At 34.6% G+C, this 19214-nt stretch overlaps 1 protein-coding gene across 2 annotated transcripts in view; it reads right to left on the bottom strand.

Moving 5' to 3' along the window:
* The window catches only part of METTL15 (methyltransferase like 15), a 169482-nt gene extending 152567 nt beyond the window's left edge, over positions 1-16915 (bottom strand). Inside the window, exons 1-2 of one of the 2 annotated variants that reach the window (XM_045825452.1) lie at positions 16740-16915; positions 12706-12992 (exon numbers count right to left, since the gene is read on the bottom strand). In XM_045825452.1, the coding sequence (XP_045681408.1) occupies positions 12706-12975 (270 nt within the window). In that variant the 5' untranslated portion in view covers positions 12976-12992; positions 16740-16915. Of the gene's footprint in view, positions 1-12705; positions 12993-15218; positions 15297-16739 lie in introns of those variants that run through there. The other variant, XM_045825453.1, reaches the window with a different exon arrangement.
* Positions 16916-19214: the final 2299 nt, after the last annotated feature.

Raw genomic sequence — 19214 nt, 5'->3', positions numbered from 1 at the left:
ATATTATATGAAAATGCTTTGCAAACAGTACTAGATTTTACTAAATCTTATAAAACTCTATATTGTTATTATTAATAATATGTTTCCCAGCATACATTGCCCTCCTCTGGAAAATCCTCCATCTTTATGAATATATTCAATATCCAGAGTTAATTTCTTTTGCTTTCCAAAAAGAAAAAAAATACAACTAAAGAAAAAATTAGGTTCTACATGGAAATTTAATTATAACTATAGAAAAACACTGGATATTACACAGAAAAAATGAATATGACAAGGATAAAATTTATGATTAAATTAATATATAGTGATATAATATCTTATTTATCAAAGACCCAAACAAACCAAGTAAAAAGTTTATAAAGAACAAGAAAAAGATAGTAAGTTGCTATAAAAAACATATACAAACACTTCGAGGACAACATTCACCAAAGTACATAAAATCTTTAAACACACATTACCTCCTGGTAAATGATATTTTTTTTCACCCAAAGGAGACAAAAACAAGTACCCACAAAAAATATGTAAGAGGGAGAGAGCACAGAACATAACAACAAGATGAGTCACCATAAAGCTTTGCAACTAGGTTTATTATAAAATAACATTTTAAGTATGCTACTTACAGCTCAGCAGTTTGTTACATGAGGAGAAGGGGGTGAAAGAAGAGTAAAATTAAATGTTATGAGAACTCACAAGGTCAACGTACACTTCCTACCTCTCTTAACAAAAATAATATGGAACTTAGAAAAACAATAGGAAAAGAGAGAACCACTGGTCTAGCCTCTTGCAGTAACTATGATTAGACTATTGATCACGGACTAGTGCTGACCTGAATAAAGAGTAACCAGTACCCGGATGACTCATGCGAATGTGCTTTGTGAACAGAAAAACCTCACTGGTTTCTCCTTTTTTCTTCTATGACCTTCCCTTCCAGGATGGACCTGTTTTCACCCTGAGTCTCTATTTACTGAATGAGAAAATGACTCTGAAATAAATTTAAAAATTCAGTATATATGTCTGACTTTTAGACATAGAAGAACATCATTTTTCACAACCATGGAACCACACTTATTAGAGGTTATATTTGGGGCAGTGGTTTTTTAGAAGTGTAGTTTCTAATTTAAGTTGAATTTTAAACAAAAAATTAATTCTTATATCTTCATAACAAAAATGAAGTGAAGATTCACCTTCTGGATGACAAAATGACCAAATTATAATAAGATAATTTAAAGACACTGAACAATCAAAAGAATCAAATAAGTTATTGATCTTATTTATCCATGTCCTCTATTTATAATTTGCTTTAAAATACAGATGAAGAGAATTACATAAGTTTAAAAATGCACTAATTCTGTGGTAGAAAAGCAAAGAAAAGCAAAAAAATTTACATTTGGATATTCTCATGCATGCTAAACTCACTGGAAAGGGTGCATATACATTCAAGATATACACTGCAATTATTAAAAATACCATATAATTAATAGAAGCATACAGTTATTTATTTACATAAAAGTATATAAAATACATATATACAAAATAAATAATATTTTAATAGTGTTATTATGGAAAAACACGAATGAACATATTATTTTCCTTTTAGTTATAAACAATGCATTCACTTCTAAAACTTTAAACAATTGTTAAGAAAACAAATTTAAGGCATGACTGAGTAGCTCATTTAGTTATAAAGACCTCATTTCCTTATATATACCAAGTAAAATTCTACAAATAACCAGAAAACTCATTTCTACATCAGTTTTTCACATTTCTTGTAACATGGTATGAACAGGCATTTTATAACTAACATTAACTACATACACCACCAATAGAGAAAAGATGCTGAGTTTACCAGTGGTATCCATTTCCTACATATTCCATCCCAAAACTCAACAAGAAATTTCTACATTTTATATTTCAGGTGAATAAGATGGGACTAACTATAACTAATACACATTACAGTTTTGGTAAACTATAATTCTTATAACAAAGACATTTGATAAAAATTGTTATTAAATCACCCAATATAAAAATTCCATATTTAATCGTTTAATTGTTGTTTACTATGGTTGACTCCCTGAAAGACTTTAAATACCTTAACAATATGTAAAATGTTCATATATCACCAGGTAGTGTAGGTCGCCTATAAATGCCAATAATAGCACAAATAACAGAAACAAAATAAATGTCATTATTATAATTATTGTACATAATAAACACAAAGTTAATAATGAAATCCAACATGATGGGGTTTTTAAATATATTATTAAAGACATACTTCAGAAGTATACCTAGAAAAATCTTCAAGAAATAGAGAATCTGTAACAATAAAATGAAAATGCAACATTCACTTTACTTGAATGTTCTCATATAATTATAAAACAATCATCTATGTCTAGAAGCCATACAGTAAAAGAAAAACTGTGTTTTCTTCAAAAAGGTAACTTGCTTTAAAAAATATTTATTTTGTTATAATACACATAATAGAAGACCATCTTAACTACTTTAAGTGTACATTTTTGTGGTAGTTATTAAATGCATTCATTGTATATAATAAACACATTGTGCAACCATCATCACCATCTACCTAAATAACCCATGTAATCAAGTCAAACTGGAACTCTCTACCAATTAAACAGCAGCTGCCCATTTCCCTCTCCCCCCAGCCCTTGGCAACCACCATTCTACTTTCTGTCTGTATGATTTTTGCCTACACTAAATACCTCAAACAAGTACAGTCATATAGTATATGTCTTTTTGTGAGTAGCTCACTTTGCTTAGTAAAATGTGTTCAAGTTCATCCACGTTGTATCACATTGCAGAACTGCCTTCCTTTTTAAGGCTCAATAACATTCCATTGTATGTATATACAATTTTGCTTATCCATTCATTCACCAATGAACACTTGGGTTAATTCCACATTTTACCTGTTAGTGAATAATGATGCTATGGACACCGGTGTACAAATATCTCAAGACATTTCTTTCAATTCTTTTGAGAATATACGCATAGGTGAATTACTGGATCATGTGGTAATTCATTTTTTGTTTTTTTAAGGAACTGCCATACTGTTTTCCACAGCAGCTACACAATTCACATTTCCAATGATAGTGCACAAGGGTTCCAATTTCTCCATACTCTCATAAATCCTTGTTTTCTCTTTGTTTTTGACCATTTATCCAGTTATTTATTGCTTTCCAAATTGCTGCAATGACTTGCCTGTTTTTTTTATTATTATTATTGAATTTATTGGGGTGACACAGGTTCACAAAACCATACAGGTTTCAAGTGCACAACTCAACAAAACATCATCTGCACACTGCACATGTGCCACTGCGGCATGCAGTCTCTTTCTGCCCTCACTTCTCCCCGCTTTGCTCACCTCTACCGCCCTCCCTCCCCGCTTTCCCTCTGCCTATCACCACACTATTATCTGTATCTATACATTGTGTGTGTGTGTGTGTGTTTGCCTAATCCCTTCACCTTCTTTCATCCAGCCCCCTAATGTTTTTTGGCCTTTCAGATTTATTTTTTTTGTTTTGTTGCTAGTAGCCATCCTAATGAGTGTGAGGTGGTATCTCTTTGTAGTTTGGATTTGCATTTCCCCAATGATTAGTGATGCTGAGCATCTTTTCATTGAGTATTGACCATGCATATATCTTCTTTGGAGAACTGTCTATTCAATTTCCTTGCCCATTTTTGAATCAGGTTGTTTGTTTTTCGTTGAGTTGTAGAATTTCTCTGTATAGTCTGGTCACTAAATCCTCATCAGTTATATAACTTGAGATATTTTCTTCCACTCTGTAGGTTGCCTATTTACTCCACGGATAGTCTCTTTTGATGCATAACTTTTTTAAAATTTTCATAAAGTAAAATTTGTCTCTTTTTTTCTTTTGCTATGTCTTTGGTGTTCTGTTCAAGAAATCACTGCCAAACCCAATGTTGTAAAGCTTCTGTCCTATGTTTTCTTCTAAGAGTTTCATGTGTTATATTTAGGTTTTTGTGCCATTTTGAGTTAACTGTTGTATACAATGTTAGGTAAGGGACCAACTTCATTCTTTTGCATGTGGGTATACAATTTTTACAGCATCATTTGTTGAGCAGACTGTCCCTTCCCCATTGAGTGGTCTTAGCATCCTTGTCAAAAATTATTTGATTACATATGCAGGAGTATATTTCTGAGCTCTCTATTCTATTTCATTGGTTTACATGTCTGATGTTATGGCAGTACTACAGTTTTGGTAACTATAGGTTTATAGTAACTTGAAATTAGGAATTACAAGTCCTCCTGGTCTATTTTTCTTTTTCAAAATTGTTTTGACTATTTGGGGTCCATTGAGGTTCTAAATGATTTTTAGAATGGGTTTTTCTGTGTTTGCACAAAACCTCATTGGCGTTTTGATATGGATTCACAGAATGTGTAGGTAACACATGCAGGAATGTGTTTAGATAATATTGACATTTTAACCATATTAGGCATTCTAATCCATGAACGAGAGATGTGTTTCATTTTTTATGTCTTTAATTAATTCAGCAATGTTTTATAGTTTTTATTGTACAAGTATTTCACCTCCTTAATTCCTAAGCATTTTATTAGTTTTGCTATTATAAATGGAATTGTTTCTGTAATTTCCTTTTCAGATTGTTGATTATTTATGTATAGTGATTTTTATGTGTTGACTTTGTATCAACTGCTTTACTGGATTAGATTTATTGATTCTAATGGTTTTGTGAGTGTGTGTGTGTGTAAAATCTATATGGATCACATCATCGCCAGAGAAAATTTTAATTCTTCCTTTCCAATTTGGATGCCTTGTCTTTCTATTTTCTGCCTAACTGCCCCAACTAGACCTTCATAGAACAGGAAGTGGTGAAGAGAAGTGGTGAAAGCTGGAATTTTTGCCTTGTTACTAATCTTAGAGGAAATGCTTTTAGTATTTCACCATTGAGTTTACTGTTTTCTCCATGGATTTTTATGAGACTTATTAAGTTGAGGTAGTTTTCTTCTACTCCTAGTTTGTTGAGCATTTTTATCATGAAAGGGTATTGAGTACTGTCAAATGCTTTTTCTGCTCAATTCAGATGATCATGGGTTTTTTCCCCTTCATTTTGTTAATGTGGCTCACTACAATTATCGAATATTTGCATGTTGAACCATCCTTGCATTCGAAGAATAAATACCACTTGGTCATGGTATATAGAATCCATTTAATATACTAATGAATTGTTTGCTAGTATTTTGTTGAAAACTTTTGTGTGAATGTTTATAGTGTGTCTTTCTAGTGTCTTTGTCTATCCTGTTTAGTTTTTTTGGAAAAGTTTGAGAAGGGCTGTATTAATTCTTCGGGGGGGTGGTTTTCACATTTTATATAGTTGTTCAAGTACAGTTGTCTCCATTTTCCCTCCACCACTTCCTCCTACCACAGCCATCCCTACTTCCCACCCTTGATCCTACCCACCTTTGGTTTTGTCCATGTGTCCTTTATATATGTTCCTGAAAACCCTTTCTTCTTTAAATGTTTGGTAGAGATCACCAGTGATCTCTTTGACAAGGTCCAGGACTTGACTTTGTCATAAGTTTTTTTTCACTTTAATTATATATTTTATTAATACTACATAATGTGTTATATATAATTTACAAATACAAATTTAAAATCTAATACTTATTATTTTATGTATTATTTTTTAACTTTTTATTGTAGTTTTTCCATTACCACTTAGTCTCCTTATATCCTCTCTCCCATACAATCACCACACTATTGTCCATATCTATGACTCCATTTTCCTTTTGCTCAATCCTTCCACTCCCTAAGCTCCCTCTCCCCAATTTAGCTGTCAGTCTGCTCTCCATCTATGAGACTGTCTCTATTTTGCTTGTTAGTTCAGTTTGTTGATCAGATCCCATATGAGTGAAATCATATAGTATTTGTATTTCTCTGACTGGCTTATTTCACTTAGCATAATATTCTCCAGGCCCATCCATACTCTTGCAAAGGGTCAAGTTTTCTTCTTTTATACAGCCAAGTAGTATTCCATTGTGTAAATGTTCCATAGTTGTTTTATCCACTCATCTACTGATAAACTTTTGTCACAAGATTTTTGATTACTGAATCAATCTCCTTACAGTTATAGATATATTCATTTTTTTAAATTTCTCTGATTTAGTTGTGTTTTAGTGATAGATGGTTTGCATTTCTAGGAATGTGCTCATTTCATCCTGATTATCCAATTTGTTGGCATACAATAGTTCACAGAATTCTCATATAATCCTTTCTATTTCTGTAGAACTGCTAGTACTAGCCCCATTTTCAGTTTACTAATTCAAGTGTTCTCTCCTTTTTTCTTAGTCCATCAAACTGCGAATGTCAACTTTGTTGATCCATTCCATTTGGTTTCATTTGTCTCTACTATTTTTCTATTCTCAATTTTATTTATCTCTGCTCTATTCTTTATGGTTTTTCCCCCTTGGCTACCTTTGGGATTAGTTGGTTCTTCTTTATCTAGGTCTTTTTTTTTTTTACATAGTAGAGTTAGGTTGTTAATTTGAGCTCTTTTTGTTTTTTAATATAAGTGTCTGCAGCTATAAATTTCTCTCTTAGCACAGCCTTTGTTGATGTCATAAGTTTTGTTATATTTTTTCTTTGTTTTCATTGTATCTTAAGTATTTTCTAATTTCCCTTGTGATTTCTTCTTTGATCCATTTGTTTCTCAAGAGCGTATTGTATAATATGCACAAATTCATGATTTTTCCAATTTTCATTCTTTCATTGATTTCTAACTTCATCCCATGATAGTCAGAGTAGATACACTGTATGATATCCATCCTTAAAATCTATTGAGACTTATTTTGTGGCCTAACATATCTCTATCCTGGGAAATGTCTCATGTGCACCTGAGACAAATATGTATGCTATTGTTGTTAGGTAGAGTGTTCTGTGTGGGACTGTTAGGTCTAAAGACTATTGTGAGTGGGGTACTGACATTTTAACTATGGTTACAGCATTATTTCTCCCTTCATTTCTGTCAGTTTTTGCTTCATATATTTTCATGATCTGACATTAGATGGATATTTATAGTGATTATAGCTTCTTGCTGTATTGAATCTTTAATTAATATATTTTTAATATATAATGTCTTCTTTTGATTTATAAAAATTCTGTTACCATTTCTATTTAATTAAAAATTAAGTGGAGATTCCAGTAAGACTGTTGACAAGAAAAAAAAAACTTTGCATTTTATAATTATCTGTGTGAATCCAAACTGTGCAAAAGAAAAACTATATACTGATGTTGACTTCAAAGCAACTCACTGTTCCATAACTGACTTTACAACAAATAAATTACATAAAGAAATTTATGCTATACAACTTCATTTTTTATCTGCTTTATATTTAAGATGGATCATTTATTAGAAAGAGGAAAAATACGTTCTTAAAAAAGTAAGAAAGACAGTATTTCATGAGTGTACTACGGTACCTTCCACAATGGAGAAACATAAAATACAGGTGTTAACTGAAGAATGTCAATTGAACTAAGGAATAAAACTTTATACACTATTCCAACTTTCAGAATTGTCAGGTGAAACCTTTTACTATTATATAATTCATTAATTTCTAACGGTATCAATCATGAGAGTCATATCCAGTGCTGTTCACACCAGGTGGAAAGAGCCAACTACACATAAGTCTTCTTAATGCTACATTCAGTGACATCAGGGGCAGGAGCCTGAATGAGCCATAGCAGGAACATGTAAATTATGAAATCTGCAAATAAACTAAATCAAAATTTTTGCTTTTTTGAATCCACATGACACCCCAGCCCTCAGACCAAGTGTTAAATATATACCAGTTCAACACTGGAAATATCACACTGCATAAATTACTTTAATGCACAGGCTACTTAACTAGCTACATAATTTTTTAAGAAAAAGTCATTTTCAAATAAACAAATAGAACAAAATGTGAAATAAAAATCTACTTCAAAGAAACTGATAAAAATTAACAGAAAGGAGCTCTTTCCATAAGCAGCCCCAGGTGACCTCTAAAATGGCTTGCTATTCACTTGACCCAGAAAACTGCATAAAAGTTATGCAAATCAAGAGGTTCAAATCTTTGTGTTCACTTTATGAACATTTATGAAACCACTCAGGCCACCAGGGTATGCATACCCAGAAAGCCACCAAGTACCTTAAGACTGTCACTTTATAGAAGCAGTGTGTAAATATTCTGTCATTGTAATGGTAGAGTTGGTAGGTGGGCCCAGGCCTAACAGTGGAGCTGGACACAGGATCGGTGGCCCAGAGAGAGTATGAATTTTTGCTACGCATGTTTAAAAATGCATAGAGTAATGCTGAACCTAAGTGCGTAAATGTAGATTCTCCTCTGGTCACTAAGCACATTCCAGTGAACAAAGTTCACAAGATGCGGCATTGAAATTCACTGGAATAACCATACATGACCTCTCCCTGCCACATTAAGATTATCCTTAGTGAAAAAAGAGCAAATCATTCCTAAACCAGAAGAAGAGGTTGCACAAGGAAAAAGATATTCCAGAAGACACTGACAAAACAAAAAATAAATTTATGGCCTGGGAGTTAATTAAGCATAAAATAAATGCTAATAAAAGTAAGATAATAATAATAATGGAAAGGAAACACTACATCTAGATATTCCATTCCATCTGAAAATTTAATAGCTCTTCAAAAATAAAAGCATTTTCCTAAAGGTGCTATAGCATTGGTTCATCTCGTAGAAAAGTTCCTAACTTTTTCAATAGCTTCAGTTAAAAACAATAAATTAAACTCCTCTGTGATCGATCAACCTTCAATATTTAAACAAACACACAGTCTCAGGATTTGTTCTTTTATGTTTACTTTCCATTAAAGATTATAAAGACTTTCAAGTAAAACAAGTGAAATACTGCTACTGATCTTTTAAAAAATCCATTATACACAGCACAATAAAATTTTGTAAAGAAAATGACCATACCTCATACCATGACAACTTTGGCAAATCCAGTAATTATGAAATACGAAATGTTAGAATATCAAAATACCTATTTTGATACTTATTTTAAATATCTATAAACCTAACCTTACAACATTGGCCTGATATTTTTCATAATCTACTTGGCATCAGTTTACCTGCCAGCTCATTTTCTCAGCCCTAGTATGTGTTCCTTCACCAGATTCTCTAATTACTTCATCAGACTGGGTCTACCACACTAAGGCTGGAACCATGTAAAAGTCTTGGGCTGGAGAAGCTACCTTAGTACCCAAGAGCCTTTCCTGTTGCTGGTGCCTCCAGTTTACTTTGACTTACATATATTTGCTTAAAAATCATTACAAACCAACCATGTTGCAGGCCTTGTACTAGGCAGTGAAGATATAATGGTAGGTAAGATAAACAAGGAGGGCAGTCTGCTACGAGAGATGTCCACTGAACAAATAATCTCACTAAAAATCGTTATTATAAATTACCATAAGTGCTATGAAAGAGAAGTAAATGACTCAAGCAAGACCTGAAGGATGGTGATGAGAGTTCCAAGCAGAGAAAGCAGTACTTTTTCAGTTCCAGACATACTGGTTCCACCTTTCCTGAAACTTTTATTTCCACATTTGCTGTCTCTTGGCATTTTTCTCTTGAATTTCATTGCATTTGCTACCAACCCTGGCCTTCTCCTTCTATCCCCACAATAATATCAGCAAATATTTATCGAGTACATGCTACTTGGAAGATATCATTCTAAGCAATTTAAATACATGAACTCATCTAATCCTCACAGTGACCATACTGAGGTAGGTTATATTTTCCCGTTTTATAGATGAAGAATCTGAGGCACAACCATGCTAAGTCACTAGTCTAAAATTGCACAGCTACAATTGTGGGACTTGTGGGACTAGTCCTTGTGTGTCCCTTATCTCCCTCATAACTTAACCACTCTTAGATACCACAAGCCACCAAGTTAAATTAGCTCTCCTGATGGAAAAGAAGGCCAAGTCCCCTATATCCTCCAACTGCCACCATCTTCAACTAGGCTGGAGCATGCAATTTTTCTCTAGTTTTCAGAAATTAGGAATAAAAAATTGACCAAGGTAGCCTACATTAAAACATCTCCAAGAGCAAGAAAAATGTTTGTAGAAAAAGTAATACATTTTTACAAAGTTATTGACCCAGAAAGTAAAATAATAAAAACTGGGCAAGGAGGAAGAATTATAATTTATTTGATTCCTTCTGTACCTCCAAGGAAGAGGAATATAAGAGAAATTTTTATCTCTTTTAATTCAAACTCCTAAGTATTTTACATGTACTTGCAAAACAAAATAAATATATAGTAAATTGGCTATGATGCAGAAGAAATTCCCAAAATCAATATTTTTTAGGTAAGTACCTTTTAAATATTTTTTAAAAAAGAAATTACTATTAGATGACCAAGATCTCACTCAAAGCTACATTTTGATATTTTTTAAATTTTCTCTTAAAATCAAGTTTAATTTATAATTCACCTTCAATGGTGATGTGAAAAACAGTGATTAAGTGGGTGATTGATACAAGTGTGTGTGTGACTCATAGTTTGCAAAGGAAATGCTTTTTGGAAAAAGGCTCAGGGAAAAAAAGCAAATAATGGATTCTGGAAGAAATGCAGACCTTTCCTGTCCAAGGACCGTCACCAGTTCTTTATTACCTGAAGATTAAGAGATAGTGAACACGGCTGTCTGCCAGACAACAGAAGAGGTAAGAAATAACATTGTCTCTAAGTGTATCTCACTGGAAAGTTCTCAGAAACAACATTCATAAAATTATACCTTCTATAAAAAGTTACTAGAAAACCCAACTCAAATCAGAACAATGCAAATGTCAAAATAAAACATTACATTTGTCAGGAACTTCCACAGAATGAAACAGCAGGGGAGGTCAACTTGTAGAATTGTCTAATTTTATTCCACTTTGTTTTGGGGGGCGGTGCAGATCCAATGCTGATTTAGAGGAGACCTAGTAGGGTTTGTTTTTATTTGGTAGCTTTTCTACTTCATGGGTCAGTGCAAAATACTTTTTTTTTTACTACTAGGTTTCACCAAATTTATACAATGAGTTTTGGTTTTTAGTTCCAGAGATCAAATACTAGCCATCAAAAGTTCTACATTTTTACAAACTGCCCCTCCCTTCTCATATATATCTCAAATATATTATATATATATTATAGATATATACTTCTTCAAAACACATTTAGGCAAGGATATTAATGCTATCCTTGCATTATGAATCTTTAAAAACAATGAAAAGAATTTCATTTTGATAAAGTCATTTAACCAGAATTTTATCCAACTTCATTTTTCAATTTACATTTTTATATGTATTATGGAGTCCCTACAATATAAGAGCATTGAGCTAGGTGTTTTACATATAATCTCATTTAAGAACACTGGGCTTTTGTTATATACAGTCTGAAGTTACGGTAAACAGAGCATTTTTATGATGAAGCAACCTAAGCCACATCACTGATGGCTTGTACATGAGCAACATCCTGCAGTCCAGCATTCCTAACAGATGTAGCTCAGAACTTAGTTTATGAACACTATGTGATCTAACTTGAAGAAGTCTCCAAAAAAATCTCTTTATAGATATTAAAGCATTTTCATATCTCAGACCTTATATAGTCCTGCCAGCAATACTATAAATAACACAGGTGTGATGATTAATATTATGTGTCAACTTGGCTGGGCCACAGTGCCCAGATATTTCATCAAACATTATTTTGGATGTTTCTGTGAGGGTATTTTTTTTAAATGAGATTAACATTTAATTAAATTGTTGGACTGGGTAAAGCAGATTACCCTCCATAATGTGGGTGGGCCTTATCTAATCTAAGGAAAGCCTTATCAGGACAAAGACCACCTCCCTGGAACAAAAAAGAATTCTGCCAGTAGACTGCCTTAGGACTCACACTGTAACTCTCACCTGGGTCCCTAACCTGCCACCCCACTCACACTAGGTCTAAGAAAACAGAACAGGAATTCAGATCTTTACTTTTGTCTCTCCGTCATTCCTGAAAAAACACTAAAATTCTTAAGAAAATAAAATAAAATTCAGTTTTCTTTTAAAATAGTTATATAGCAAAACCAATCGACCCTGGAAAACAGTTCAGCATATCCTTAAAAAGTAAGCGTTGGGTTACCACTTATTTCACTAGGCATATACCCAAGACAATGGAAACTATACTGTCCCCACAAAAACTTATACATGAATGTTCATAGCAGCATTATTCACAGTAGTTAAAAAAAGTGGGAAAATAAATGTTATCAACTGAAGAATAGATTTTTTTAAAGTGGCATATGATTCAGAAATAAAGAGATACATGCTCCAACACAGATGAATATTGAAAACATGCTAAGTAAAAGAAGGCAGTTGCAGAAGTCCACATATTATATAATTCCATTTATATAAAGCATCCATATTAGGCAAATCCGTAGAGACAAAAAATAAATTAATGGCTGCCAGGCTCAAAAAGAAGGGAAACAACAGAGAGTGAATGCTAATGGGTATGTGGTTTCCTATCAGAGTGATGGAAATGTCCCTGAATTAGATGGTAACAATGACTGCACGGTCTTGTGAATATACAAAAATCCACTGAGTCACACACTTTAAAATTGTGAATATTAAAATAAGTAAATGATATCTCAATTTAAGTGTTAATTTTAAAAAAATCAACTTACCTGCCCTTTTTGTGGTGCCAAACAACGAACCACTTCGTCCACCATTACTGGGACATGTAATTTACTCCTAGCTTCAGAACCTCCATCTTGAAATCTGTGGGACTCCTGAGCTCCAGTCTGGTCTGTTTGATCCAGGGCTTCATACTCCTCACATCTTTCTGCTGTAGCATGTATCTTTTTTGGCCAGACACCTAAGTTAAATATGCCAGCTTCCAGCCAGCATGAAAGAAATTCTGCATAGGTTCTATAAAAGCATGGGTATCGAAGCATTCTGTAGGTCAACAAATCTAGAAAAAAAATTTTTAAATATCATAATTGTTGGATTTTTTTTAAAAAATGTTATAATACCTCGAGGAAAGTAAATATATAATATTTAACTCAAAAAAATGTAAGACTTGTCATCTCAAACAAGTGATGGTGACTAATCTCCTTATGCAAAGCAAGGAACCCAAAACAACCCAAGAAAATATCTAAAAATATAAATTTTAATGTGACCTAATTAGCTCTAAGACCATCAATCTTTTAACCATCAGAAATGTGAAAATTGGTTATTTAGTCATTATTTTTCTGAAATATTGAGTTACCCAAAAAGTCCCTATGTTTTTTTTTCCATAAAATAAAACACATTTTTCACTTTCACCGATAACTTTACTGATTTGGATATTTTGAGCATGTCACATATCTCCCATGTGGTATAATGTTGATTGTTTTCAATTAATGTCTTGAGTTGATTGCTGTCAATTTCAACTGGTCCACCTGACCATGGAGCATTGTCCAGCGAGAAATCTCCAGCACAAAACTTTGCAAATCACTTTTGACACATTCAATCAGTCACAACCCCCTCTTCATACACTGCACAAATCTTTTTGTGTGTATTTCAGTTGCATTTTTACCTTTCTTGAGGTAATAAAGCATAATATGCTAAATACATTGCTTATTTTGTTCCATCTTCAATATTAAAATGGCTACATAAAAACTCATCAATTTTGGTTAAGTTTTTTTTCAAATGCACAATGATATGACAGGTATCACAATACAAACTTACAAAATTGTTTCGAGTGAAGTTAAAGACAACTGAGCACTACTAGAGCCATCTTATGAAAAAAAAACCTAATTTTTTGGCCAACCCAATATATGTACTTTTTTCATTTTAATTGAGTCTAAAGAATGGATTCAGTGCATCAGAACTGTTTATTTGAAAATCATATCTGGGTGACCGAAGGGATTACAAATATTATACTATTTTAGGTTTAGGTAGTCTTTCATTTCAAGCTCTTCTATTTGTTTTTCTCATAATACTTCATCTTCAATTTATAAGAAAGTGCCCCTGGAAAAAGACTATGCATGTATATCCAAAAATAAAGGGAGATGATCAGTGTCCCTGAAAGATGAAAATTTTATAAACTTGTCATGAACATTCTCTGAGGAGATCATCTCACCACAGCCTATTTCAGGAAGTATTTTTTCAATTTAACCTGTACTTTATTAACACTGAACAGAGCACACTTTGACATTTCGTACCCACCTTTGTTTTGTTTGTCCCTTGACCCTCCAAAACAAGCAAATAAAAAATTGATACACCCTTCATTTTTTCATACCTGCTCCATTTTATTCTGCAATGTGTAACTCTTTAAAATGCAGGAAGAATGTAAATACATCAATAGAAGATCTTGTGAAAACATTATGCTTTTTACCCAATTTGTTGTAGTCAACATGTTTGATGTGACATACTGCATGAAGTACCAAATTAACACTACTCTTTCTTCCTCATGGATTATGAGTCATTTAAGAGTAAGACCCACACCCTTATAGCCACAATATAAGATGTGCATTAGGTGCTTAATAAATGTTTTCTGAAAAGAAAGTAAATAGATGGATAAATTCCAGATTCTGCAGAATTAACATTTTTTATCAAAGCTCGCTTTAGTAAATTTCACCTGACTGACCCTACAAAAAGCCACTTTCTCAAAATACTTCAAGAAACATAAATCCTGCTTAAATATGCCTTCCCTCATTTTTGCAATTGAAAATGAAGAATAATGTTGAAGAGTTAATCACCTGTAAGGACTAGAGAAGAAACACAAACATATCTATCTCTATGTATTTAATATTATATGAATATAATATCAAGTTGTTACCTTGAGGATAACATGACTTTACCAAACACATAATACACAGAATTATGTGACTAATATATGGCAAATATCAAGAAATGTATGGCAAAAAATAGATTGCAAATAAGTGTTTTAAGTAAAATCCAATTGTTCAATAGTGACAAGTTAGCCGAATGAATAATCATGCTTTGTTTTCCAAAGGCGCATACAAAGTAAACTCAACTACTCTTCAACTTAGTATTTCTAACATTTTTCAAAATAAAAGCTAACATTTATTGAGCATAAGTACCACTTACAGTTCTTTTATTTTTGCTTATCCTCACCTGAGGAAATTTTTTCCCCTTGCTTTTAGAGAGAGAGGAAAGGAGCAAGACACACATCTGTGTGAGAAACACTGACCTGTTGCCTCCTTTATGCTTCCAGACCAGGGGTCATATGCACCGGGACCAGGGATCGAACCCACAACCTAGGCATGTGCCCTGAGGAGGAATCAAACCCTCAACCTTTCGGTTATGGGACAATGCTCCAACCAAGGCACACCAACCAAGGCACACCAACCAGGGCAGTATCAGTTACAATTCTAAGCATACCACATGTACTAACTCATTCAATCCTTACAACTCTTAGAAGTAGCAACAGTTATGTTCATTTTAAAAATGAGGGAAACAAACACTGTGCCAAAAGGTCACATAGTTTGAATGCTAGAACTGTAACTCCACCATTCCAACCCCAAAGCCTACAATTTTATCATCTATGCTATAAACAGAGTCCACGGTCTCTATTCAATACACTTTTGTGATTGAATGGTACTTTAATTACATTAACAATATATTGTACTATGTCATGAATTAGTCTCCTTTTTTTTTTTAGGAGCCAATATCCTATTGTTTGGTCCATTGGTCCTACCCCACTTGGAAAAATGAAAATACAGTGTACTGTGGGGTACCCAAGAGAGGACACACAATGTACAATGTACTAAACAGTGCAATCTGCAATATTTAAACAATCTAAATTGTCCAGATTTTGATAGGTTTTTAAAGAACAAGCCATAAAATCAATTACAATACAGGAATCAGCAAGTAGAATAGAAAAAAAATGCCGCCTTCACCACCATTTAATTCATTCCTTTTGTAATTAATTTCTGTCTATTTACTCAATTATGTTCAAGTAACAAAGCCTAAAGATTTTATTATGCACTAATTGGCTATTAACATGGGTTAACATGGAGTAAGAATCACAATAATTTTCGTCTTCGTTTCCTTGAATACCTTGCAAGCAGGCAACCTCCAAAGGGAGTACCTTCCCTGTCCTCTGCAGACCAGTCTCCCACCAGGTAACCCAAAACCACCCACCCTAAATGATCAATTTCTGTTCCCGCTGGTCACAGGAAGAAAACAGGGAGTCAGGAAACCTAACCTTTCGAGTCGCCTCTCTGGTTTCTTAAGTCATTTAACTTTTCTCTACCAGCAAAGTTCAGTTTAAACTGTTGAGACCAGGGAATTGGGCAGGTTACTCTTTTCATCGTGGAAAGACAAAGGGGAGTCATACCTTTGAGAACTACTTTCTCAACTACCATCGTTGCAGTCAGCTTTCCCCGCAGAGAAAACTTAGAAAAATCAATTCCTAAGGCCAAAAACTTGACCTGGAGGCAGGCACCGCAAAGCAGATAAAGCGAAAGTTCTAAAGGAAAGGGGAAAATACATCCTTTGACCTAAGAATTATACTCTGACGACTTAAAACTGCTTAGAAACTTATGAACTCAGGATGCAAAGGTGTGGAGGAGGAGGAAGCACAACAAGCAGGAGCAGGGGCGAGTGTTTCCTTAGCTTTGGGAGCATTCGGCGACCTCTGGAAGTTCCCCCCTTAAGGCGTGGGATGAGCTCCAAGAGAGCTCCCGGGACTGAGCCACCTTCTCCTCACCTGAGGCACGAAGATTGCTCAGTTGGCCTCTACCTTGGGCCACCAACGACCACTACGGTGCCGGAAAGCTTGAACTTGCCGCACGCCTGGATCCCAGCCCTGGGGGAAACTTGAAAGGACGGACAGACTGGGTCTACGTCCGGCCTAGCAACCGAGGAACGTCTGCCTTTCGTTCCGCTGCTTCCAGCCCCCAGCTGCCAAAGGGTCTTGGAGGCGCTGTGGTTTCCAAAAGCTTTTCCTTCGCGGGGAGAGGAAAAGGGAGGGTGGTAAATAAGACCCTACCATTGCCATGTTTAAGTTTTTGTTTTTTAAATGTCCGATGCAACTTTAAATCTAACTTTACATTTTATCTTGATCTCCACTCTAGCCAGTTTACTATGAACCTATGTTAAATTTGTGTTCTAAATAACACATAAGTTAGTTATATACCAATTTTCTTTAAATGGTGGGAGTTTTTGTCCCCTTAGCACTCTGCGTCTGAAGTTTTAGTTCTTTTTCCTTCATTTCCATACAAAATACGCCCGTTTCTTATCTCTATTCTCTAATGTCTCGTCAAACTAAAGAGAGCTGGCACAGAAATGATATTGATTATAACGTTAAAACTTCTCTGCTTTAACTACACATACATTCCTTAAAAATATGGAACTCATCTGGACACTGCTTAAGGCAAGCGTAAGGCAGAATTTAAGTTCATGTAAAATAAGTACTTAGATTACGTGTGGAAACACCTGTTAGACTGGTAAGACTTATACAATGTCGGTTTCAAAAACAATGAATTTGAGATTTCTTTCTTAGTCACCAATGATCAATTTTACAAGAAATTGGTAAAACATGTCTGTTTTTTCAGACTGGATTAGAGTAGCATCTTAATATACCTTGATCTGGGATGTATTTCAAAAAATAAGTTACTCAATTCTGAATTAGCTGGTTTGTACATTCTAAGAAAAATATTTTCCTTTAGGGATTTTCTGAAAACTTCAATTTCACTTCAGTAAAATAAACAGTCATGGGCTGTTTTAAGAATTAAATGATATAACATATGTAAAGTTAATCAAATGACTGGGACATCAAAGATAAAGTATTATAGAATGAGTGCATAGCTGAAATAAAATAAAGGCGTCTCAGTTTTATTAAACCCAACATCACACAAAAAAACTTTTGTATTTGCTAAGATATATGTAATACAGCCAGTAATTAATAGCTTTATTGATGTTCTATCCTATGTTTGAAAACAACCATACAACATGCATCATACTCAGTACACAGTGCTTCTGATTTTCTTCCACGGGAAATAAATGTCCATCTTATGGGGGCTTTCCAGACATTGTTTCACTTATATTACTCTGCACTGGTGTTGTGCTATCTTATACACATGTGGTGATATTGAATCACCAGAATATAAGCTCCAAGATGGAAGGAATATTGACATAATTGTGTGCTATTATGTCCCTAAAATCTACAATCAATAATTATTAAATAAATGGATGCAATAATGGTAATACAGGGTGGAGCAAAAGTCAATTTATGGTTCATATGGAAAACAATACAGTAACTAATAAATATATAAGAATAAACTGTTTCTCGTATTCACAACTGTAAGCCTACTTTTACCCCATTCTGTATATGAAACAATGAAATTTGGATCATACTATTAAAATTTTTATGACAAAGAGTTATAGCAAAGATAGTTTCCTTTTTTTCCAGGTATGTTCTAAGTGTACATTCTGAAACAATACCTAAAACCTAGTACTTAAAAAAACTCCACTACATCCAATAATGAACTAGGCTAATAAATTTATTTTGTAATGCCATTATTAGAAAGAAACCTAAAGAGCAGCCAAACGCCAGTTTTACAATCAGCACCAAAGGAAGTAGGGGAAATAGGCTTGGGAGTCCTGAGAGATGAAACCTAGGGCCTCAAACCAAAAGCCCTGGACTTTCAATTAACTGAGGCTTATCGATCCGGTTGGGTCCAAGTGAAAGTAGCAGGAAGGACCAGGCCCCCCATACCTTCCAGACCTTGGGACCTGTGCCTTTGGAGGCCTTCCTAATCAATAGAGAAAAGAAGAAAATAAACACCCCAAACCCCTTAATCCACACACTACAGGCTCCGCCGTTCCCTCTGGCAGAGGCCCCACACCAACCCCTGCACACACCGGTCTCACTCACACCCAGCACCCCGTGACCAGCCCTGAGCCCGCGCGCCTGAAAGCTGCTGATAATCCCAGGTGGCTGACTCCCACCTGCAGCTCCGGCCTAGCCCCGCCCACCGCGGCCACCGCCTCCGGAAACAGCCGTACGCGTTGCCACGGAGACGCGAAGCAGGGCGCCTTCCGCTGAGCCGCGCGGACGGGACTCTCGGAAGCGGCTGCAGCGCGCCGCAGCAACGTCGGGCGTGATGGCGTAACGAGGACGGCAGCCAATGAAACGAGGCGCCGAGGAAGCTGGCTTAGGTTTGAATCTTTTGGTTGAGTT

Source organism: Phyllostomus hastatus, unplaced genomic scaffold (assembly GCF_019186645.2).
Source record: "Phyllostomus hastatus isolate PE091 unplaced genomic scaffold, TTU_PhHast_1.1 phas_scaffold_585, whole genome shotgun sequence".
In the NCBI taxonomy this organism is placed as follows: domain Eukaryota; kingdom Metazoa; phylum Chordata; class Mammalia; order Chiroptera; family Phyllostomidae; genus Phyllostomus; species Phyllostomus hastatus.
The sequence above is the reverse complement of the archived record's forward strand: the minus strand, read 5'-3'. Positions and strand labels throughout refer to the sequence as shown.